At 43.0% G+C, this 22078-nt stretch overlaps 1 protein-coding gene across 2 annotated transcripts in view; it reads right to left on the reverse strand.

Annotated features, from left to right (window-relative positions):
• Positions 1 to 6983, reverse strand: part of garnl3 (GTPase activating Rap/RanGAP domain like 3) — a 55345-nt gene extending 48362 nt beyond the window's left edge. Inside the window, exon 1 of one of the 2 annotated variants that reach the window (XM_071523322.1) lies at positions 6883 to 6983. In XM_071523322.1, coding sequence (XP_071379423.1) covers positions 6883 to 6983 — 101 coding nt within the window. The remainder of the gene's footprint in view (positions 1 to 6882) is intronic. The other variant, XM_071523324.1, reaches the window with a different exon arrangement.
• Positions 6984 to 22078: the final 15095 nt, after the last annotated feature.

Raw genomic sequence — 22078 nt, forward strand, 5'->3', positions numbered from 1 at the left:
CACTGTTAAAATAGTTAAGTAGGAGACATGAGTACTTCATCCATTTGCAATAAGAGCAGTTTATATTGTTCAATGCTACTGCCACAAAAACACTCATTATAATCCAGATTAAATACATGTTAGCATATTAGCATCATCTGCACAAGCCATTCTCACTGTCACTGTCTCTCTCTATTTAGGCAACACACACAAAGAAACACAGTGAGCCTGATTTTTCTGAATGAAAGCCTAAGCTGTAGCCACTTGGGTTCACCTGCCCTCCTGATAACTCTGGCACTGCTTCTCAACACACCACCCCCTCCTAGTGGTAAGGTGTGACAGACCAATCTGTCAAAGTCCAGGTACGTCATCTCTAAAAGGTTCTCACTCATAGGTGTTGTGCCTGGAACCAAATCCAAGCTCATACTTTTTCACAACAAACAATGCAAATACTGCAAAATCAACAAGCTACATCGATTTTCTCAGATTTTATGTGAAACCTCAAAAGCCCAGACTAAATTACATCATTATCAAACATATGAATGCCATTTGTTTTTTTTGTTAAATCATATTTTTACCACCATTGTCCACCATTCATTCACATCACTCTATTTTGACATACGTATGGGAAGAGTCTGCCCTCTTGTGGTTTTAACTTTTACCACAGTTGATTGAGAAGGAAGTCTGTGTGTGTGTGTGTATGTGACTGAGTGTGAAATGGCAGTCCGCATGTCTGAGAAACATCACATGAGTTCATATGGAGGCTATCTATTCTAATTACACCTACCTGTTTTTTTAGGTGACGTCAAATGAAGCCTGTTGCTCAATAATAGATGATGTGTTAATGTGTGTTTGTGTGTATGCATTTGTGTGTGTTTGTGTGTATGCGCCAATGTGTGTTTCTCTTAATGTGATTTTGCAATTTGCATAACAAAAAAAAACGAACAAACAAAAAACAGATGGTGACGACAATATGCAAACCAGAAAGTAAATGCAGTGCCAAGTTCAGCACTAGTGCACCTTACATCCAAGAAACGCCAACGTGGATTATGAAGATTGTGGTTTCAAATGGCAACAGCAAAACTACAATTAAACCATTAAGACATTTTCTGGTTTTGCTGAATATAATCCATACACTAGGATACTAGGAGGCCTGCAGTTTCCTCTCCTTTAAGTAGTTATTTTGAGAATGTCCATACCTCACCAACCTAACTAGACCCAGACCTTTACAACCTCTCCTAAACCGTTATGAAAACATGCCCTTCCTAGATGTTTCTATTTCAGAGCTACACTTCTATCTCTCTTTCTCATTCTTTTACCCTTTCTGTTGCTCACTCTCTAACCAACTTGAGGTTTTGGCTGGCCTCCCTTAAAACCACAGGGTAAAAATGTACAACAGTAACCCTTCGCAGGCTCCATTTCCTCCTCTGTCTCCCTTGGATCGCTCTTTAAGCGTTATGGGGAGGGAGGGGTGTGTGTGAAGTATCTCAAGATACACTGTACGCATGGATTGTGTCCACATGCACAGCACAGACTTCGTTTGATCTTTCATACTAGTACTGCTGCAAAGTTACAACACACACGCATACTTACTCTAACTTTGCGTCATCCTTGACAGTGACCGTGGTAAGAAAGGGAAGTTTATACAACCTTGATAAAAAAAAATACAAAAACACTCCCTAGAGTATGAGTCTTGTAGGCAAGTGGCTTGTGGCCGGGCTCAACCTGGCCGCATCTCAGCCGATACCCTGCTAAAACACAACTCCCTCCATGCTGGGCTTATTCCAGCCAACTATAATGGGAAACGTTTTTCCAACCTCCAAGCTTCCCGGAGGAGTGCACAGTGCATTTTAATGTGTAGGTATGTGTCTTTAAGCCCTAAATGGAAGCAGATGTTCCAGTCGAAGAGTAAAAGTTTACATAGGGCTGTAATCAAGGAAGGGATTTTTTTTTTTTGTATTTTTTCTTCTCGCTATTTGAGTCTATTTTTCTGTCTAAATGAGCCTGGTGTGCTGTATTGTGAACTGTGCTGGGTTGTGCTGAGCTATGCAGCCACATATGGGAGTGATTACAGTCCAGTGTTTATCAGACCTCACTGAGGGACTGACTGTACGACGGAGCGGAGCAGAGCTAGCCTTGCACACCATTTCACTCGCCTAGCTAAAACCTTCTATGGAGATCATACGGAGACGGAGGCTGCACACACACACACACACACACACACACACACACACACACACACACACACACACTGTCCATGCAATCATCCTCTCAGATCACAAAACACGTAAACGTAAGGAAAAACTGCAACTGTCAAGAAATATGTGTGTGTAGGATCTTCCTCTGTACGTGTGAGAGCTAAATAGTGTTCACAGTATCCAAAGCAGAGCAGTGCCTTGAGTCTGTGAACTGTCAGCCAGCACATCAATTCTACTCCCCACTGGGTTCATGACAGGCTCTAACATAGGGCAAGACCCCACCAGCCCAGCCTATCACAACCGGTTACACTCTGCGTGTTAGACGGAGTGAGCGGGAGAGAGACACCGCACATCAATACGGTGCTGGTCATGTACTGTGTGTGCATTCTTGGATCTATAAGTAGAGATCTATATGTAGAAAACATGTGTTGCGCTGCTCTGACGCTTTCTGTAAAACCACCAGGAAACCGCAGGAGGGCAAACCCTAATACACATTTCCTTCTCGCTTATTCCTCGATAAACACTCTTTCCTCCGATCATTTAGAAAACATGTGAATGCAGCATGATTCACCTCAGCTACATCTGGATCCAGTCTTGTGCCAATCTGACAAGCAGCGATCCGCCACAAGCTACGGCACGACCCTCGGCCGGTAACTGTAGTTACACAACACTGTGGGTTTGGCAGCAGGGAGGGTTAATGAAGACAGAGGTAGCATTTCAAAGCAAATGTGCGCTCGTAACTTTTGTAGCGAGAAGCCCAGTGTGAAGGGGAGATGAGAGAGCGAAAGTGAGTGAGGAAGCCAGTCAGAATTTCGGGGGCTGCAACGCGCCAAGGATCTATTTTTGCTCCATTAATGTGGTCACAGTTACAGGCACTAGGCTGGGTGAAATTATCCCTGCTTTACGAGAAGCTTTCTTTTTTCAATGGATGAATGGATGCATGCATGGAAGCGGAGGAAGGTGGGGCTGGATGACATCGGCACTTTGAGTGGACTGATTAATGAATTGCACACATTTCAAAACACACTAAACAGCGAACTCGAGCCTGAGCTTTCCTCCCTACATTGACTGTACGCTCAGTATCTCTATATTTGTCAGTTCAGCATTACAGTATCAACCCATTGCAGTTGGTCTAATCACATGCCTTGCTTAGCCCTATGATAAATGGGCTTCTCTTCCCTCATAGTCCAGTAATGCACTCAAACTGCTCACTGCCAGTGCATACCTTTCCTTAAATGAACTACAAATGTTCTGTTATGGATTGACTAGCAAGCCCCAGGATTCCACACAATGAGGTTAGTTTCCACCACATCAGCATCTCTTGAGGTTGCTGCTTGGTTCTTAGAAAGCATGCTGCTGAATTCTTGTGATTTTTTTATCCTGGTTTTTATCAGAAAACATCTCTCACCAATCTTTAGAATCATGTTTGGGTTGCCAGGTTCTTTGAGCATTTTACTGCCTGGTAGCTTTGTCCATTCACATTATTTCCCTCTGTGTCTCTGGCATTGTCTATGAGCTTTCTAGAGTTATGCTTGTGCTGCCAGTTCTTGGACAGCACCAAGCCAGTGATTTCTTGGCTCCTCCTTCAGGAGTCACCATGTAGGCTAATCTCCTTTACACACAGTTGGCCGAGACTGACTGTCTGGAGACATGGTTTGCAAAGAACACCTATCGGACAGGGCAAAGCCATGATTGCCACTTCAGTGACAGGCAGGAGATGACAGGAGATATTCCATGTGGTTATGGAAAAAGATGGGAAGGGGAACCCAATAGACTAGGATTTACTGTTGCTAAAGGCCATCTAGACTCCCAACTCATCCAAAGTTGCTTGTTTCTACACTGGCAGAACAAGCTCAAATTTCTCTCCTCGTTTTAAGTCTTGACAAACATGCACACACACACATACACACACTAACAAGCATGGAGAGACATACAACCACCTGCAACTATCAACCAACGCAACCTACACAGCCAACATCAAAGCAAAATGACCAACTAATAACTTCCAGTAATCCATTCAACTCTTCCACTTTCACCCACAACTCAGCAGCTACCTGCTGTAAATGAGAATGTATTGCCAGTCAGCTGACCTCCTTAGATAAGGATAATCATGACAAAATAGTGTCCAAATAGCTGGACAGATAATCATTTCAGTAAACACAGACAGACATAGTAAGGTGACGTGATGTGGTGATAACGTGACATGATGTGTTGGTGCCAAAATAGGTTAACTTCATTGTTTAGAGATCAGCACAGATCATGTCAACTTTAAAAAAACATCTCCCTGAGCTGAATTGTTAAATAATTCAATTTTTGTTTTAAATATTCAGATTCAATTTGGAGCTTTTAGTTTTAGTTAAGAGTTCTCTCCAGGTCTTTTACCCAAGATGTCTCCCACAGTCAGACGAGTGTCTGTAGCCTGGAGGAGAGAGAGAAGGCAGATCAATGTCCAGATAAAAATACCTCATGACACACTAGCTCAGGCATACATATGGAAACACTCCAGTCAATGTCTGTGTGTGTATGTGTATGTGTGTGTGTGTGTGTGTGAGAGAGAGAGAGCACCTGAAAGCATGCTCACAACATGTGTATTTGCAGAAACCATTGGGTGCATATGCCCATGAATATTTGTTTATATGCCTGTGTCTACATGTGTGTGTGTGTGTGTGTGTGTGTGTGTGAGTGTGTGTGCGTGCATGTGTATTGCCCCAATGTACTACACATGGACCAGCCCTTTACTTGAGTGTCTTTCAGATCCCCCATGTACAGTACAGACACCATCTCCCCATGCAGTAGCACTTAAGGCTGTCCACTCTGATTGATTACCTGTTAAATTGCTAGAGCCTGAGAGACAGTCTGCCAGGCACCCACACGATGTGACACCAGGCTTACGGCACACACAATGGGAACAAACTCCTTCACTATGGAGGATAAATCAAGCTAATAAGAAGGGACATCTTATGTGTAATTTGAAAGTAAGTACTTGGCGCAAAGCTGGGCAAATCTCGCCCCCACACACACCGTGCACTTTGAATGCGATACAGGCTTCTATTCTGAAAGTGAGACCCACACACACTGGAGACCTGGCAGCCTGGAGACATCTCCGACACATGACTCTCCCACAAACACACACAACTCACACACACCGAGACAAGTTACCAGGCATAAGAGAGCAACGTTAAATGAGTTGCGTACATAAATGTGTGCTTCCGCCCACACACCAAGATGGTCTGAAATAAATCACTGCAAGTGGGAATGAATATTAAGTCACATGTCATTAACATATGTTGACATAGGATTACAGTCTTTCTTACCAGCAATTACCATAAAATAATATGCAGCCAATCACTGAGCAAGTCTGTCAAGGCATGCAGTAATATAATCAGTATATATAGTCAGACTACTTCTAGTCTTAATGTATAAGTTTAAGATTATGTCAGCATTGTCTCTAGTTCTGTTATCAAACACCTTCGGTTAGTATTCTTATCAAACAAATCCCACTGAGTCAGTGTGGTGCTAGCTAGGAAGTATTGCAGACATCTAGCGATTATGTAAGCAGGAAGAAGTTGGCTTGACATCAGTGAAAGTGAGAAGTAATACCAGCTATTTACTGGTCCAAACCGCGGTAAACAAACTCCTGATAGATGACTGGAGTTTGGACCACACAAGAGGGGAGGCAGACAAGGACGTCCAAGCAGCAGAGTGGCATCGGGGACTGGGTGATGCGCACAGTCAGTATCGCCCTGCTGGAGCTAACCAGGCGAGGTCACATCTCTCAGAAACCTCCAGGGGTTTGCGAGAGACAGGTGCGCCAAGCAGGGAGACAGATATCAGATGCACATTACGCGGTCTGTCTGTCACCAAGGCGTGCCTGTCCCCTCATGAGTGACCGTAATCTGTGTGAACTGAAAGTGGTCAAACAGTACAGTGCCTCGTCTCTAGTGGTCTTCTACTATGCGCCATGGAGGGCCAGGTGTATGCAGGTTTTCATCCCAATCAAATAAACCCGTGAAGTTCCTCCTCTCTGGTTGAAGGTGTGCTAATAACTGAAATCACCTGCTGTAGTCTTTGGCTGAAATGAAAACCTGCAGACTCTCAGCCCGCCACGGCACATGGCTGCACAATAGTGCACTGGTGCACTATTGAGTTTTTGGACTGCTTAACAGTCAAAATTATTTTGGGTTAAAAAACGAATGACGGCAACCCACCACTGAGCAGCTCTGTCAATATTTGCAGAGTCGAGTGCAGACGAAATGCATCCGTGCGTAACCCCACTCATACCCCACTCGGATAGCCTACAAAACGTGAACGCACGGTCTAGAGATAAAAAAAAATAATAAGATGAACAAAGGTTGTAAGGCGTTATCTTAGCAAGAGAGACGTAAATCGCAATAATTCAAGCAAGCAACTCATGCAATACGTACACACTGACCACACACACACCAGGCTATATTAATTCAACATTAAAAGCCTTGTGTTTTGGGGCATCCCTCTCGTTCTGCGCGCACATAGAGCGGGTGCATGGCTAAATTACCAATCCACGAGGTGAAAGGCACACAGAAACTCCTTGTCTGGCCGTGTGCACGGTGCCATTGGTAGATGGGAAAGTGCAGTTTTTGGGAGGTCTAGCCATTTTGATCGCCCCTTGTCCCAGATAAAAACCAAATCGGCTCCCCAAAAATCCCCCCCCCCCTCCCCAACCTACCTGGTAATCTCGAAGCTGCAACCTTTCCGAAGGAGCAAGGCTCTCTTCCGCATGATGCCCGCTTTCTCTCTGCCGAGGTACACATTTATATCCGAATTCATGGGTGCTGGGCGCGCAGGTACACTCAGGGAAACAACGGCGCTTTCTTCCTCGGGAAAGTCGGGAGTCGTGCGGTGGGCTGCGAGAGGCGGAGGAAAGAAAGGCTGACCAAAAACGAGGAGGAAAATCCCTTTTTACGAGGAAAGTGATCTTGCAGACTTTCCTCAGGCTAGACAAAAGACGGTGTGCTGAAGCTTAGAAGTGCATGGTGTTGAGGCTGTCGGGGGCTCCATGCGGCTTGGAGAGGATCTGGAGGCGCTGCTGCAGTTGTCAACCTGAGCGGATCGGGTCGGCGTCCCGGGCTTGCAAAGGAAACAGTGACGGTGCGCCGCGCAGTCACCCGGTCTAGAGATCCTGTACTGTGGAGCCCACACCACTCCCTCAGCCGGTATTCAGTGGCTGCTCGGTAATGACTTCACGCGACCGGACCGATGGAGAGAGAGAGAGAGGGAGAGAGAGAGAGGTGGTGTGTATGTGTAGGTGGGTGGGTGGGAGGTTGGGGTTGTGTAGGCTATATGAGGGATAGATGTTAGTTGGTGTGTGTGTGTGTGTGTGTGTGAGAGAGAGAGAGAGAGAGAGCGCATACATGCATGCCTGCCTTCAAGGGCAAGTTGTACAGTGCTTTATCTGCAATTATGTTTATTAAGTGCAGAATAATAAAGCATAAGGAATGTGTGTATCACAAAGATGTAGGATATGGATGTAATGGCCTGCGTCATGACGTGTTTACTAGCTTTAAACACTGTTTGACTCTGCTCAAACAGCACCGAGCTGGGAGTGCACCAAAGTGTGTGCCAGAAGGTGTGGACTAGGCTTGATAGGCACTCACTGGAAATGTTATGGTGTGGGTTTGGGTAATGGGCGTGCATCCTAAGCTAACTTTAGGATCTAAAGTTGAGGGATCTATCTATCTATCTATCTATCTATCTATCTATCAGTCATAACCATACTTTCATCAGCAGAACCCATGTTCAAACTCTTGTCTTCGGTCAAATTTTGTTTTGCACAGGAAAACAAAAAAAAACTTGCCAAATTAAATTCCTGCTTGCTCCAGTTTGTCTCAGATAACACAACAGCTGTATCATATTTTTGAGAGAGTTTCATTTGTTTGCAGTTTTGTGGATTTCAACCAAACCCTGTTTCAAAACCAGAGCATTGTGATATAACTGTATAAAATACTTATAATACGGTAAATATAGACTTGAGGACCACAACACGCTTTTTTGTCCCGCCTCTTGAGCGGCCCTCCCTCAACTTGGGGCCCTGGGTACAGTCAGTGCCCCTGTTCTCCTCAGTACGGTGTAATTTACGCATAGAGAGCAACCAGACTCGAAAATGTGTCCTATAGGCATTATCTTCATTTCAACACTGCTGCCTACATCCAATCTACATTCAGAGTAAATCTGACTTGAGAGCAGATGCTGAATCACCCAGACCAAACCAGTAAAAGCATCAGTGCCACTTCTCTTCACAGCGGTGTTACTAACAGAGGACAATGTTTAATTAAAGTCATATTGTTAGTGTGCAGCCCATGATTCATACAAGGATAATGTAGAAGTACAATACAGAGCGCAATTATGAAGCTTTTGATGGATACCTCTGCTGTTTCTACACAAATCTTTCTACAGCAAAACAAAGGAAAAACATCACTCACAAACGGTCTTTGGCTTCAATAATAACTCATGGTTAAAGAAAAAAAAATCAAAAGGCAGACCATCTCTCTAGTTACTGTCTTCAGTGAATAGTTGTGGGATTGTTGTCTGTACATTGTGGATTTTATGTTTCACCTTCTCCGTCCAACAATTACTCCCACCTATATGCACAAACGCATGCGTGCACACACACACACACACACACACAGAGAGAGAGAGAGAGAAAAAGCACCCCGTTTGCTCTGTCTGGTATGTCAGCCCACTGTTTAGAGGAGGAATTCTCTCAACATGACTCACAGCTGCATTCAGAAAGACACAACCATGTTTGTGTGATGGGGCAGACTTCAGTTATGTTGCTCAAACCTACTGACTCCCAATCAGATTCATCTGTGCTGGCGCTCACCACATCATCTTGCAGTTATAGACTCCTTCCAGCTGCCCTCTCACTCTAACACTTCTCTATCTCATCCTCAAATAGCCATAGTAACCGCAGAATAAAGTGTCAGAGCTGAAATTACACTTTGCTAGAGTCGCTGAGGTTTGATTTGGGGGATTCTGTGAGCTATGAGTCTAGAGAGTCTATTGGTAGTGAAGCCTCAGTATCGCCTATGTGGCATTATGTACACTACTGAGGTAATGTACTGCACTTGCAGAGCCACTGTCAAATAGAGTAAAATAGTAGATATAGAATATAAACTCAGTAGAATAGAATCTTTTAATAGACTCCCTGCAGCAACCTGCCTGTTCATGACTACCTGATGCACAGCCATTTATAATAGAGTGGTAAAATAATGATTTGACTACCACTAACATAAGCATATTGTTTAATGGCCCATGACACATTTTTACAACCCACTGAATACCATGATCACAGTGTTTTGTGAATGAATGTGCAGTTAGCGCTCGGTAGAATCTAAACACATTCACTGGAGGATACAGCAGTTGTGGTGATGTGGGAGGGACGCAGTGTGAGTGTGTGATGTGTGTGCAGCTCTGTTTTGGACGGAGGACACTGAAAGAACAAGGCCATACAAGTGTGAAATCTTTGACCTCCAGCAGGGCTTAATGAAAACACATGGGTGGAACCTTAGTGGACTATAGGGTGCAGGAGTCAGACATAATTGGAAGTTCATGGTAGTATAGCTGGTATTATGTTATAACTTTTAGGTGTGTGTGGATCCTTAGTCTATAGTATATTATGGACTTACACATCAGTTGCTAATACATTTGCTAAAATTCTACTAAATATTATGAAATAACACAATTTTACCCATTTGTCTGGTACTGGTTTATATACTGATTATATTGTATATTGTATTATATTATATTGTACATATTGTATATAATATGTAAGCTGTTTATCACCTCGATCAACACAGTAACCACCATATTTCACTTTTAGCCACCAAAAAGGCGTAGTTCTATGCATGTGTCATTACTGTTCCCTCGGGGAGCGTGGGTTATAATCTGCAGCTGGTCTGCTGTGCTGATTGTTGCCCCACAGACAGAGTGCTGATCTCTAGATGAACATTGTAAGGTCGTCCCATCCAGACAGAAGTAGACTGCAATTATGTGTGCAGCCTCCATTAGTCAGAAAGTGGCAGGGTGGGCTGGCGGTCGGAGGAGGAGGAGGACAGGACGGGAGACGACACACACACACTGGTGGCATGCAGAGAGGAACAAGAAGAGGAGAGGGGAGGGGAGGAGGGAGAGAGAACATCCTGTATCTCCCGTTCATGCTGTGAGTGAGGGATACTTCTGTGATGGAGGGAGGAGAGGGAAGAGGAGGGCTATAAAATGTGGGACGAGTGAGAGAAGTGCTTTCCACAGTGGGATGCACTGGCAGTAAATTTGGTAGCTGAATGTGGCAGCTGTACCTGGTTCATGAACATAATGTCCTTATCTGAGTTTTGATTGGTTTTCACCGCAGTGCTTTAGACAGACAGATAGATAGATAGATAGATAGATAGATAGATAGATAGATAGATAGATAGATAGACAGGCAAATAGATAGATAGATAGATAGATAGATAGATAGATAGATAGATAGATAGATGCAGTAGATCTCTTATATAAGACTCAATCTTAACACCTGTCTTTCATTTATAATGGATTTATACACTATTTTTATTAGGTCAACTCGTCAATAACAAAGTCATTTACTGGCCTCATCGCTGCATGCCCCAGTATTGCACAGCAGTTAAGTTTAACTCAGTCAGTACATGCTCCTGGAGGTATAATGGGATCAGTGGAGGGTGAGGCCAGGCAGGGGAGAACCATGACTGATTTAATGATGCTACTTTTTTTTTTAAAGGGTTTCCTCGCAGTGGGCTGGAGAGGGATTCTCTGATACACTAATTGGACCTCTCTACTGCTCTGAGAGATGGCTGTCTGTTCAAACTCAGAGGGATTAAACAAGACTGATGGAAGGGTGGTGAACAATCGGAAGGGTTTCCATGATCATTAGTGATGACCTTCATTATGAAGCTGTAGTCACAGGCCACGCTGTTTTCACTAAGAGCTGACTCACTGTATCGCTGATCTCTGCCCACTGCATGTTGTAGACTGTTTGGCCAGAACCCAGAGAGAATATAGATAGATGGATAGATAGATAGATAGATAGATAGATACCATAAAAAATATCTACCTCTGGAAAATAGACTAATTGATTGATATATGCTAGTTCAGATTGATATTTACAGGTATACAGTTTCTAAGAGCTGTGGATGGAAAATACTCATCCACTTTTTGCTGGCTAAGACTGTAGAGGGCACAGGTAGGGGAGCGAAAAGAGAGAGAGAGGGTTATTGTGCATTCATTACAAAACAGCTGGCTAAGGCTAAGAGTTATCACTGGAGGATGCATTGCAGAGCTGGATGGTAGTCGGTACAGATGAATGCCTGAAGCTCTCCTCTGAACAATTTAACTGAATGAAGGCGAAGACTGAATTATAGTCTGCAGAGATGCAGCAAATAGGTAAGTGACTGTTTGTTGAACATCTACTTTTTGGTAGTTAGTTGCATATCAACATTGGAATATCCACATAACGTGTTACCAACCTTTTTATTCCCTCTATCTTGCCACTGATAGGGCCATAGATAGAGCCGGTGATAGAGAGAGAAAAGTACATCCTGGCAACAACAATCTGGAGTTCGCCCCTATCTCTCCACCTCCGGGCTCGGCTGCCTGTAAATGGACTGATTCATCGGTGTCTTGCTGACCTGGGCAATAAAGAGGCAGCAAGGAAAAGAGTGGGGCCACAAGATGTTGCCAAACCACGGCTGAGGTGAGTGTATCGATGTCACTGGGTTCAATGCCAGGTGACCAGCATCCCAAATCTAAAATACAGCGTGGTGACATTCAGCAGGGGGATGCCAACTTCGGCACATCTCTCTAGGATCTAGGGGATGGAGGGGGGTGGTGGGGTGGGGGTCGGGGGGTGGAGCGTGGTGGGGGTGTTTGGCACTGAGGGCACAGGTGTCAGCAGCCTGTCATCCCCCGAGGAGGCTCGATGGGAAGCAGGGTACAGAGTTAGGAAGAAAGTGCCAAGTGCCACTGCAGAGCCTTAAACAGTGATAGCGATAGAGAGGCTATTACAGTATTTATCCCTGAGTCACTGCTTTCTGAATCCTGAAATGCAGGACCTGAATGTGGATAAAAGGACATAAGTGCTCCCATTTCTTCTGACCATCTGTTTTACACCATCCCTTACTTGTGTTCTTCCCAATTCCCAGTTCAACATTTGTGAACATAACCTCCTTCACAGAGCCTGAACTCAGGGAACAAATAATACAACAACAATAATAATAGCTATTATAACCTATTGAGCGAGAGCTCACATGAATAGTTTCAGGGAACACTATTATTTGAACACTATTTTGTGTAATTGGGCATAAATGTCACTCACACCCACCAGCTACCGATTTCTTAAAGCTCTGTTTGTCCCCAATTGATCAACCCAACTAAAAAATCGGTAGACATGTAATGAAATTAATACACTTTATTTTGATATTTTTCGAATCAGTGTTACAAAGTGCGTTACAAGCCATTAAACAATAATAAATGAAACAAATAAGATAAACAATGAAACTAATAATAAGGAATAAAGTGAAGTGTGTTTAAAGGGTGGCTTCCCCGCTTTACTGGTCAAACCTGCAGGACATGGAAAATGTACCAAGTTATTTCAGTTGTCTTGTCCAGGACCGAAACCTCGCTGACATGCTGCAATCCTGCAACGTTGTAATAATCCTTCCCTTTCTCTGTTGATCCCAGCTAAAATCCATTCGTTGGCAGAGATTCTCAGCTAAAGGTCGACCGCTAATGTGTGTGTGTGAGCTGTGTGTGAACAGGTGCCGGGGTTTCTTTGGGGTTGCCTCCATTCACTCACAAATACTTAAAGGGCATTGTTGCCGCGGTGAAGGACAACCATTTATTTACTTCCTTTTTCTTCTACTGCCTGCCTCTCAGATATGCTTGCACACACACACACACACACCGACACACACACACACACACACAAATCAAAGAATATCTTTAAACATCACACACACATTACATTACCTTTTTCTTCTACTGCCTGCTTAAAAGATCACGCAATGTGCTTGAAAGATCACACACACACACACACACACACACACACACACACACACACACACACACACACACACAAACCAAAGAACTCTCTTAGCAGATTGAAATCATAATCACAAGGACAAATGTTCTGTGGGAAGGAGGAAATTTGCAGAGCAAGAACCATTAACTGCTGCAGATGCCCATTAGGCTTCAAGTGCTCCCTGTGTCAGGTAATGGACAGTTGTAGACAGGTCTTCCACTACATGGGGACAATTATATTTGCTCACAAAATAGCCTTAATTACCCACCCTTCTGACACATATGATATGATATATGATATGATATATGATTGCCACATAAAATACATAGTTCCCATATCAGAACAATCAGCCAGGCAGCCATGATGAATGGGTTGGAATAGTGATGTTTGCTATTAAATAGCAGTTGCTAGCAATCATGTCACATCTGTCATGCCTGTTTGACTACTTTAAGGCCATTAGGAATTGAAAATGTCAAAATTATTTTCTATCTTTTGCTGAGGAGAGGAAAGTTTCTGCACTGAGTGTGTGTCTGTGACTAATAGCAATCGCAGTCTGAGTGTTTACTCTCTATTGATTCTCCAGCTGTGTCTCAAGGGTATGTTTAAGACCCCTAACATGTTATAACAGATTCAGAACAGGCATCAATGTCCTTCTGTCAGAGCATGGTGTCCAGACGTTCCCAAATGGGATAAAAATAGCCTGTCATGTTTATGGATTATCTGGCACCCTATATGTGCCTGTGCACATTTGCACACACTCCTGTATCTTGTGCCTGCTTGTGAATTGTAATGTCTCCTCTCTTTAATCTCTGTTTTCCCCTGAGAACACACAAGCAAGGACTAGTCTGTTAACAAAGGGGAGAGAGCACCTGCCACCAAGGCACCGGAGCTGTGAAACGACATACAGTCACCTGTCTTACTTCTTTTAAACAGCAACTAAAAACTAAACTTGCTTTTAACTGTCTATTCTGTTTATTATTACCTCTGCCAAGGAGGTTATGTTTTCGGTACTGTTTGTTTGTTTGTTTGTTTGTTTGTCTGTTAGCAGGATTACGGAAAAACTATTGGCCCGATTTTAATGAAACTTCGTGGAAGGGTGTAGCATGGTCCAAGGAAGAACCCATAAAATTTTGGAGCGGATCCGGATCCGACTCACGAACAAGCAATAATAGCACAAACCTTGGCGGAGGTCTGCGCTCTCTGAGTGCCCTTCTAGTTCTTTTCTTTTATTATTTTATTTATACATTTTATTCTGTTTCAGTATTGTCTCTTTATGTACTCATGTTTATTGATGTTCATACGTGACTACTTATGTCATATATTCATCTGTTTTTATTTTATTGTTTTATACTACATGTATATATACATGGTCCATTTTACTTTGTTGAAGCACTTTGTAACAATTGTTGAGAAAAGTGCTATATAAATAAAGTTATTATTATTATTATACTTATTATCGTTAATAATAATAATACTATATATTATTAATTAATTATCTTCGCTCCCATTCGTGAACAATCTCCACTTCAACATCTCCCCTTTTGCTTTATGATTCCACTTCTCTTTCCCCAGGATCAGTCAAACTGAAGGCAGCCCTAAACAGAGTTTACACAGAAACAGTCTCTGAGTCCTTGAGTTTTTTTTTTGCTTTTTGTTTTACCCAGAGTGCTGCTGTGTTTTGACACTTAATCCGCCGCTCCCTAAACCCCTTCACTACTCCACAGTTGGTCCCACTGGTCCTAAATCATTAATATACGATTCTCATACCTTTCACTTTAATCCCCCTCTGGCACACGCACACACGCACACACACGCGCGCACACACACACACACACACACACACACACACACACAAAACAACAATAACCATATACAGATGGATGGGAATGAGACTATTCAGATACAAGTTCTCCCACTCATCCTACAGGTGCAGATGCACTCCCATCAGGTGTGTTTCTGTTTTGTCTAGCTTGGTGTGCGGCCATTTTTTTTGCATCTCTTTGTCCAGTGTGATGGGTGATCACTCTACCCATTCATGCCAGTTACAGCCCGAACACTCTCTCCCACATAGCCTCCATTCACAAGATGGAGAATGGCACACCACTATTTGGTGGTCTGTGGTCACAGGTGTCAACTTAAAGGAACAATCAGTAATATGGACTCTTTAGTAACATCTAATGGCAGCCATAGGAACTACAACAACATGGGCAAACGTGTGCCCTCCTCCACAAGTCTCAGCCAAAGCTCCGAGCTCCGCCCCAACCTCTCTCACCTCTCCCGTCCCCGTGAGCTATGGTGGCCTGAAATTGACAGAAACTATGAAACAGGCATTTTCACAAGTAGTAGCACTAGTGTTAAAGTTCAAAAATATCAAGTGAAGAGGTAACATATCCCATTGCATACTGTTATGAATGTTTAGAAAATCCCATAGAGTTACAGAAATATTATACAGCAAGTCAAGTAAAAGATGGATTCACTAGGTACCGATGCTGTTATGGGCAAACCCAGAGGTCTAGCAGCTCAAGCTGTAGCTAACGCTAACCAACTTCACCCAATACCGTTTAGCTGCTTATAAGCAGCTAAACGGTATTGGCATATTGCTTGACAGATATTTATTTATGCACAGCGAAGCTTGCTACGTTTGCTATGTTGCATCAACAAGAAACGTTAGCTGGCTAGCTTGTGTAGCTAACACTAGCTACATTATAGGTTGCACAAATGAAACTGAAATAAGTTCAGAGTGCAGGGGGGTAGTTCAGGGGGCGGAGCTTGGGCATATTGAAATGCCTGGGAGTGTGGAGAATTTCTATCCTGACTTGCCAGATGGTTTGTTACACAGAACCATCTGGGAAGTCGTCCTTGGAAACTGTTTGGAAAAGTGCAGGCACTTTCAAAAAATACTTGGCAGGTGATTGGATGAACCATCTGTCTATCACTGTCTATCACGGGCTAACTTCAACCAATCAGATCAACGAACCATATAAACAAACTCTTGCCGAAGCCGGTCGGGAGAAGAGCGAAAACATCTTTTCCATCCAGAAAAGCCTTCAGTGCCGTTCTTTGCTCTTCTTTCAATGAAGAAATACTCTCCAGTTCAGAAATAACTGATGTTATAGCAGCATCTACGCTAGCCCCTTTAGGAGCTGCCATTGTTGTGAACGAACAGTCGCTTCTCGCTTCTCGCTGTCGTCACACCTAAACCACACCCCCAGCTGCCCTCATAGGACGCTGATTGGTCCGCACCGCTGTGGTTTGGCCACAAACGCATAACTTGAAGCCTGGCAAGATGGATTCTCGCGTGATCGTGATCTCGCAAATCCAGCTGTCTCGCAAGGTAAGAGAATTTCCACCAAAGCAGAGAGGATGGGCTGGACTGCTTGTTTAGGAAGCTTGAAATCTCTGCAGTCACTGAGGTAACAGTGGAGTGACAGGCATTGATCAACAACACTTGCGAACCCCCGCTGACATATTATGGTCAGTTTATGCAATGAGCCAGTAAAATATTAGCATACTTATTGTTTCTTTAATGACAGTATGTGTGTGTGTGTGTGGGTGTGTGTGTGTGTGTGTGTGTGTGTGTGTGTGTTTGCGTGTGCATGTGTGTGCGTGTGTGTGTGCGCTCCCACATGCGTGTACTGTGTCTACTTTGCATCTGTGTAGGTTTGTCTATTTAGCTTTATGTTGTTCTGCTTGTATTGAGCTGAGAAAGAAGAACATAAAACTTTTTCACTGCTGTCGTTGTAAGGCCTCTGTGTGCTCTGGTTACCTGGGCTAGTCTGTAATATAATGAGAGCAGTAATGTTAGGCAGAGTTGTACAGTTGTGTGGATTTTTAGAGCTTGGACTTTTAAAACAATTCAGCTTTTGCAAAGCACAAGAAGCTGAAGTCTTCCCTGCCAAGGAGAGTTCATCCTAAAGAACACGGAGCTCAGCTGACTCACTGCAGATCCTGGCTAAACTCTGTCTGCAGGTCTGTGTGCTTTGGCTCCTTCCTCCATACGCCTATTAGAGGGTGAGTCATAGCCTCATCACGACGAAGCCACTCACTTGGACAAGTGGACACACTCAAATGCACATATGTGCGTACACACACACACACACACACACACACACACACACACACAGGCATGGTTTGCAGTAGGATGACCATTGTACAGGATGCCTGCCATTTCTATCCATCACACAGGGAGAGCTGATTGTGATGAAGAAGGGGGGAGGAACGGTGAGAAAGACAAAGAAGGATTTTTACCTCATCCTTGTCAGGATGCCAGTAACACCTCAGCTCATCATAGATGGGGTCCTGGTGAATGGCAGTGTTGAACTGGCAGATGGTGCCATTCAATCCTGTCCCCTCCAGGGGCTTTGATAAGAGAGAGCCTTGCAAACAGATCAGCAAGGTCACTGGGAAGAGCAAGAGTCATATTTGCGAATCTGGGACTTGAATTTTTCAACTGCTTTTGAATGAAATGGCACAGACTGAAGATTCATAAAACAGCTAAAAGAAATTAACAGCACATACAAAGATTCAAATGTAAGGATGTAGTCCAGTGGTTCTCAACGTGGGGTCCGGGGACGACCAGGGGTCCTTAAAGGGGTTCCACAGGGTCCCCAGCAAATTGATGGAATGTTAAACTTCAGCATTATTTTAATTACAAGAAGTTAATACAATTAGAGAATGTAGAAAAATGACTATTTTGGTCATAGTATAATCTCTCTACAGATAGTTTTGGACTTTTGGACAAAATCATATCTGACAATAAAAATATTCTCAGATTTGGGTCCAAGAGACAAAAGTTCATCAAATGGGGGTCCGTGGCTCTAATGTGGACTAAATTAGGGGTCCTCAACATGAAAAAGGTTGAGAATCACTGATGTAGTCAGTCAGTCTGTAACAGACAAATGGTAAGTGAGGTGCTGTGTTTCTATGAAGGAAACCCTACAGATGGAGACAAGGATGACTAACCAAATGAACAAATGCAGCCAGGTATCATGTATCTTCCAGCTATCCCTTTACTTGCATTAACTGGTCAATACCTTCTTGACTCACAATCAATCTCATCATTTGTTCAATCCAGTGATTGCCTGCATTAGCTTTAGACTCAGTGACTCAATAATTCAACATAATTCCCTGCATCTTTAGAACAATTTATTTTAGTGGCAGCTATGCAAATCAATTTCTTCTTTTCATGGCTGTTTCTGCGGCTGTGGGGAGATCACTGGAACAGATGTCAGTTATTCATGAGGTCTCCGTGTCACATTGGGTTTCATAGATGGGATTAAGGGTGTCTGATGCATCATAGCAATAACCGCGTCCCTCTGTTTTGACATCTCAAATGTTGCTTTGACTCTTTGTCTGCTTGCTTGGAGATGAAAAATTCCTTTTGGGCTTAGATGTATCAGCTTTAGCAGCTGCTGTGGGAACACTATCACATGCATATGCACCCACACATAAACCACCCTGTACACACACCTGTGCATGCATGCAGGTGCACACCCACGCACACACACGGGGAGGCTGTCCTGAGAAGCCACGGCTTCCCCATGTCTCCAGCTGCTGCACCTCGGTGTTTGGCCAAAGCACTCAGGACAGATACAGGTCTGACATAGACAGACAGAAGAGATACACAGATGTAGAAATAAAATGTGTATACTGGTTTCTAATATTTTCTCTCTTACTTCTCCTGTCCTCTCCTCTCCTCTCCTCGATAAAGGGGAATCTTCATCCTTTTCTGATTAAACAAAAGGCAAATGCAGTGTTACAGTTATGTTATCTCTTTATCCCTCCCTCTCTCCCTTGTCCCCCATCTCTGTCTCTGTTGCTCTGAGATTTTAAAGACATGGCTCTTGATAATACGCATGTTAATGAGGACAGTATGTGAGTCAGCAGGGTCACTTCACTGAAAATGTAGAATAAATTGGAAAGATGGATTAAAGTGTTGCCTCTGTTCTCCCCCTGTTGCCTCTACTGGTGTATATTATTGCAGCAATATCTCAGAATAGCACATTATCTCTTATCTCATGGGGATAATCTTCAAGCAACAGCAGAAGATAGGGACAAAGAGAAGAGCTTTAGCATTGGCATACAACAGTAACACTGAGCCTGTTGTAGCCATCTTCCACAGAACAATTGATCAAACATGAAGCCGTGTCAGTGGGCTGCTTCCTAGTTAGCATTCCTAGTTAGCATTAATTAGCATTCATGAGAATGCTAACATATTCCCCATGCTGACTTCTTGTTTGTCAGTTGTCTTGCACCTTGCACAACATGTATGGCAGAGCTATGATGTTACTGTGTGGTCAAGGTAATGGCCCGCTCTTGACAATGTAAAGTGCCCGCCACTTTACAAATATAATAGAAATGTTGTATTTTGTCACTGCTTATTGCAAGAACCTTGTAGCTGTAGCGATTCTGTGTGGATTATGTAAGGGATAATGCCCGACGAGGTGTCCATTATCAGGAATTAATGGATGACAGGGAGGCCAGAACCGTGGCAGAGAATATTAATTCCTGATAATGGACACATCGAAGGGCATTATCCCGCTTATACCATGGTCACCAGCCAAAGAAAAAAAATGAAGACCATTCATTTATATTTTCATGCGTTTTGTAATCAAAATCTAAAGTGTTTCACAAGCCATAACATAGCCATAACAGGAATTAATGGACACCCTGCAGCCAATCAGAATCAAGTATTCACCCAGACCATGGTATAAATGACAATGAAACAGGATCACTCTCTCTCTTCACACAGGAACAGACACACTCAGCAGGGTGAAAGCTGTCACTCTCGCTGCTCCAGTCAAGTCGAGGCTGCAGCTGTGGCCTGTCAGAGAATAATGGTCTGACAATCAAATCTCTCCTCTACACCCATGTCCCTGTGTGACGCCTTCTTTTTATTATTCTGCACCCGCTGAACATAATTGATACAACTTGCTCTTAAACGCAAACATGCACGTACTCTCTCTCTCTCTCTCTCTCTCTCTCTCTCTCTCTCTCTCTCCCTCTCTCATGCACTCACACAGACACACCTGAAACTAAAATCAACACATTTGACACTAACCATAAAATCCAGACGTGGGATGTGTTTACTGATTAACTTGCCAATGCTGAACACCCAGATGGACAGAAAAAGAAAGAAAATATTCTGGCAATAAAGTGTCTAGTCTTGTTTATTTATATAGCCCTTTATCACAGCCAAGTGTCAAAGGGCTTTACATAGCATACATATAGTATATACACTTCATATACATCCTATACTACGTCATGTATTACTACACCATATACACACACCATTATACTACATCATGTACCATACTACACACAAACTCACTCAGGCCTATTGGTAATTTAGAGTCTTCAGTCCACCTGACTTGCATGTTTTTGGGCTGTAGGAAGAAACCTGAGCAAAATACTACAAAACACTTATTCCCATGCGATCTGATCAGCTGCTGTATAATCCACATATACAGTTCAATGGCCTGATAACTCAAGGCGCCACTGACAAGCCATTAAACAAATCATGTTTAAGAGAAGATCAGTACAGAACATACTGTGCTACTGTTCTGGAACAAAGAATTAATGAAAACATCCTTGTTCTCCAGTAGTAATTAAAACTGATTATGCAATTGTTTTGATATTCTAGCCACGCTATGCTTCTGTCTGAATGGTGTCCCTTTCTGAAGACAGAGAACACAGGAGGAGGAGGAGGATGAGGAGGAGGAGGAGAGAAAAATCTTTTGTGGCACATTTGTTTCTATTAGAGAGGTGTGGAGGTATTCTTAGAGACAAAGCAATAGAAAGAGAGACCTGACAGACCAACAACAGGGTTTCCATCCATTATCCTCTCATCAGAGACAGCTCCTCCTGCTGTCAAACAAACTGCGATCTTCTCTCTCTCTTTTTCTCTCAGTGTATGTGTGTATGAGAGAGTGTGACTGTGTGTGTGTGTGTGTGTGTGTGTGTGTGAGTGTGTGAGTGCGTGAGTGAGTGAGTGTATGTGTAAACGTTTACGCTAGAAGTGTCCAATTTGCAATCAATTATAGTGTAACCCATCCATCCATCCATCCATCCATCCATCCATCCACTGACCATACCTTTGTCCCTAATTACAAACAAACATTGTATTTCTTTCTTAGGTTTTTATCTCTATTAGACTTTTAGTCGCTTTCCCTCTCAAACAAATCCCTATTTTAATTCTATTTCGTAACAAAAATGAACTACTAACTAAAATTTGTGCTCTAGTTTCCAGATCTTTTTGAGCAATACATGCAGAATTATGCCCCTAAAAATCTGATATGGTATGGTGGGTGGAAATGCATCGATGAAGAACATCTTAAAATTCCATCCACTTTCTCTCATCTGTCTATTACAGTTGGTACGAACTGGTTTTTACTATATATTTTTCTTTTCAAATTTATCATCCATGCATTTTAGTTAAAAAGCCACATTCTTGTTTAAGGAAGACATCCCACCTGAGCAGGATTCAGCTATTGGTGCAGAATGGATCAGAAGTGATAGTTATCACAAGTTGGCTCATGAAGATGATGCAGTCGGTGGTTTATTCAGAGGTGACAGTTTAATCTGTGGATTGTGTCAGTGGTTTAATTTCAGTGTTCTGTTTTCAAAGCTGACAGCTTTGATGTTCAACTGTGCAACTTTCAAACTGGTAGTAAATTCAATAAGATAACATTACTGAATTCAGTTTAGATGATTTTGAAAAGAAAATTATATGTGTGAAAATGCCATTGTAAATTAAAAATGCATTAAACCTACAATATGGAACTTTCGTATTGTATCATATTGTATTGTATCGTATCGTATCGTATCGTATCGT

Source organism: Centroberyx affinis, unplaced genomic scaffold (assembly GCF_046629955.1).
Source record: "Centroberyx affinis isolate AG114_WGS23_722 - 3 ecotype Tasmania unplaced genomic scaffold, CSIRO-AGI_Caff_v1 ptg001080l_1, whole genome shotgun sequence".
In the NCBI taxonomy this organism is placed as follows: Eukaryota; Metazoa; Chordata; class Actinopteri; order Beryciformes; family Berycidae; genus Centroberyx; species Centroberyx affinis.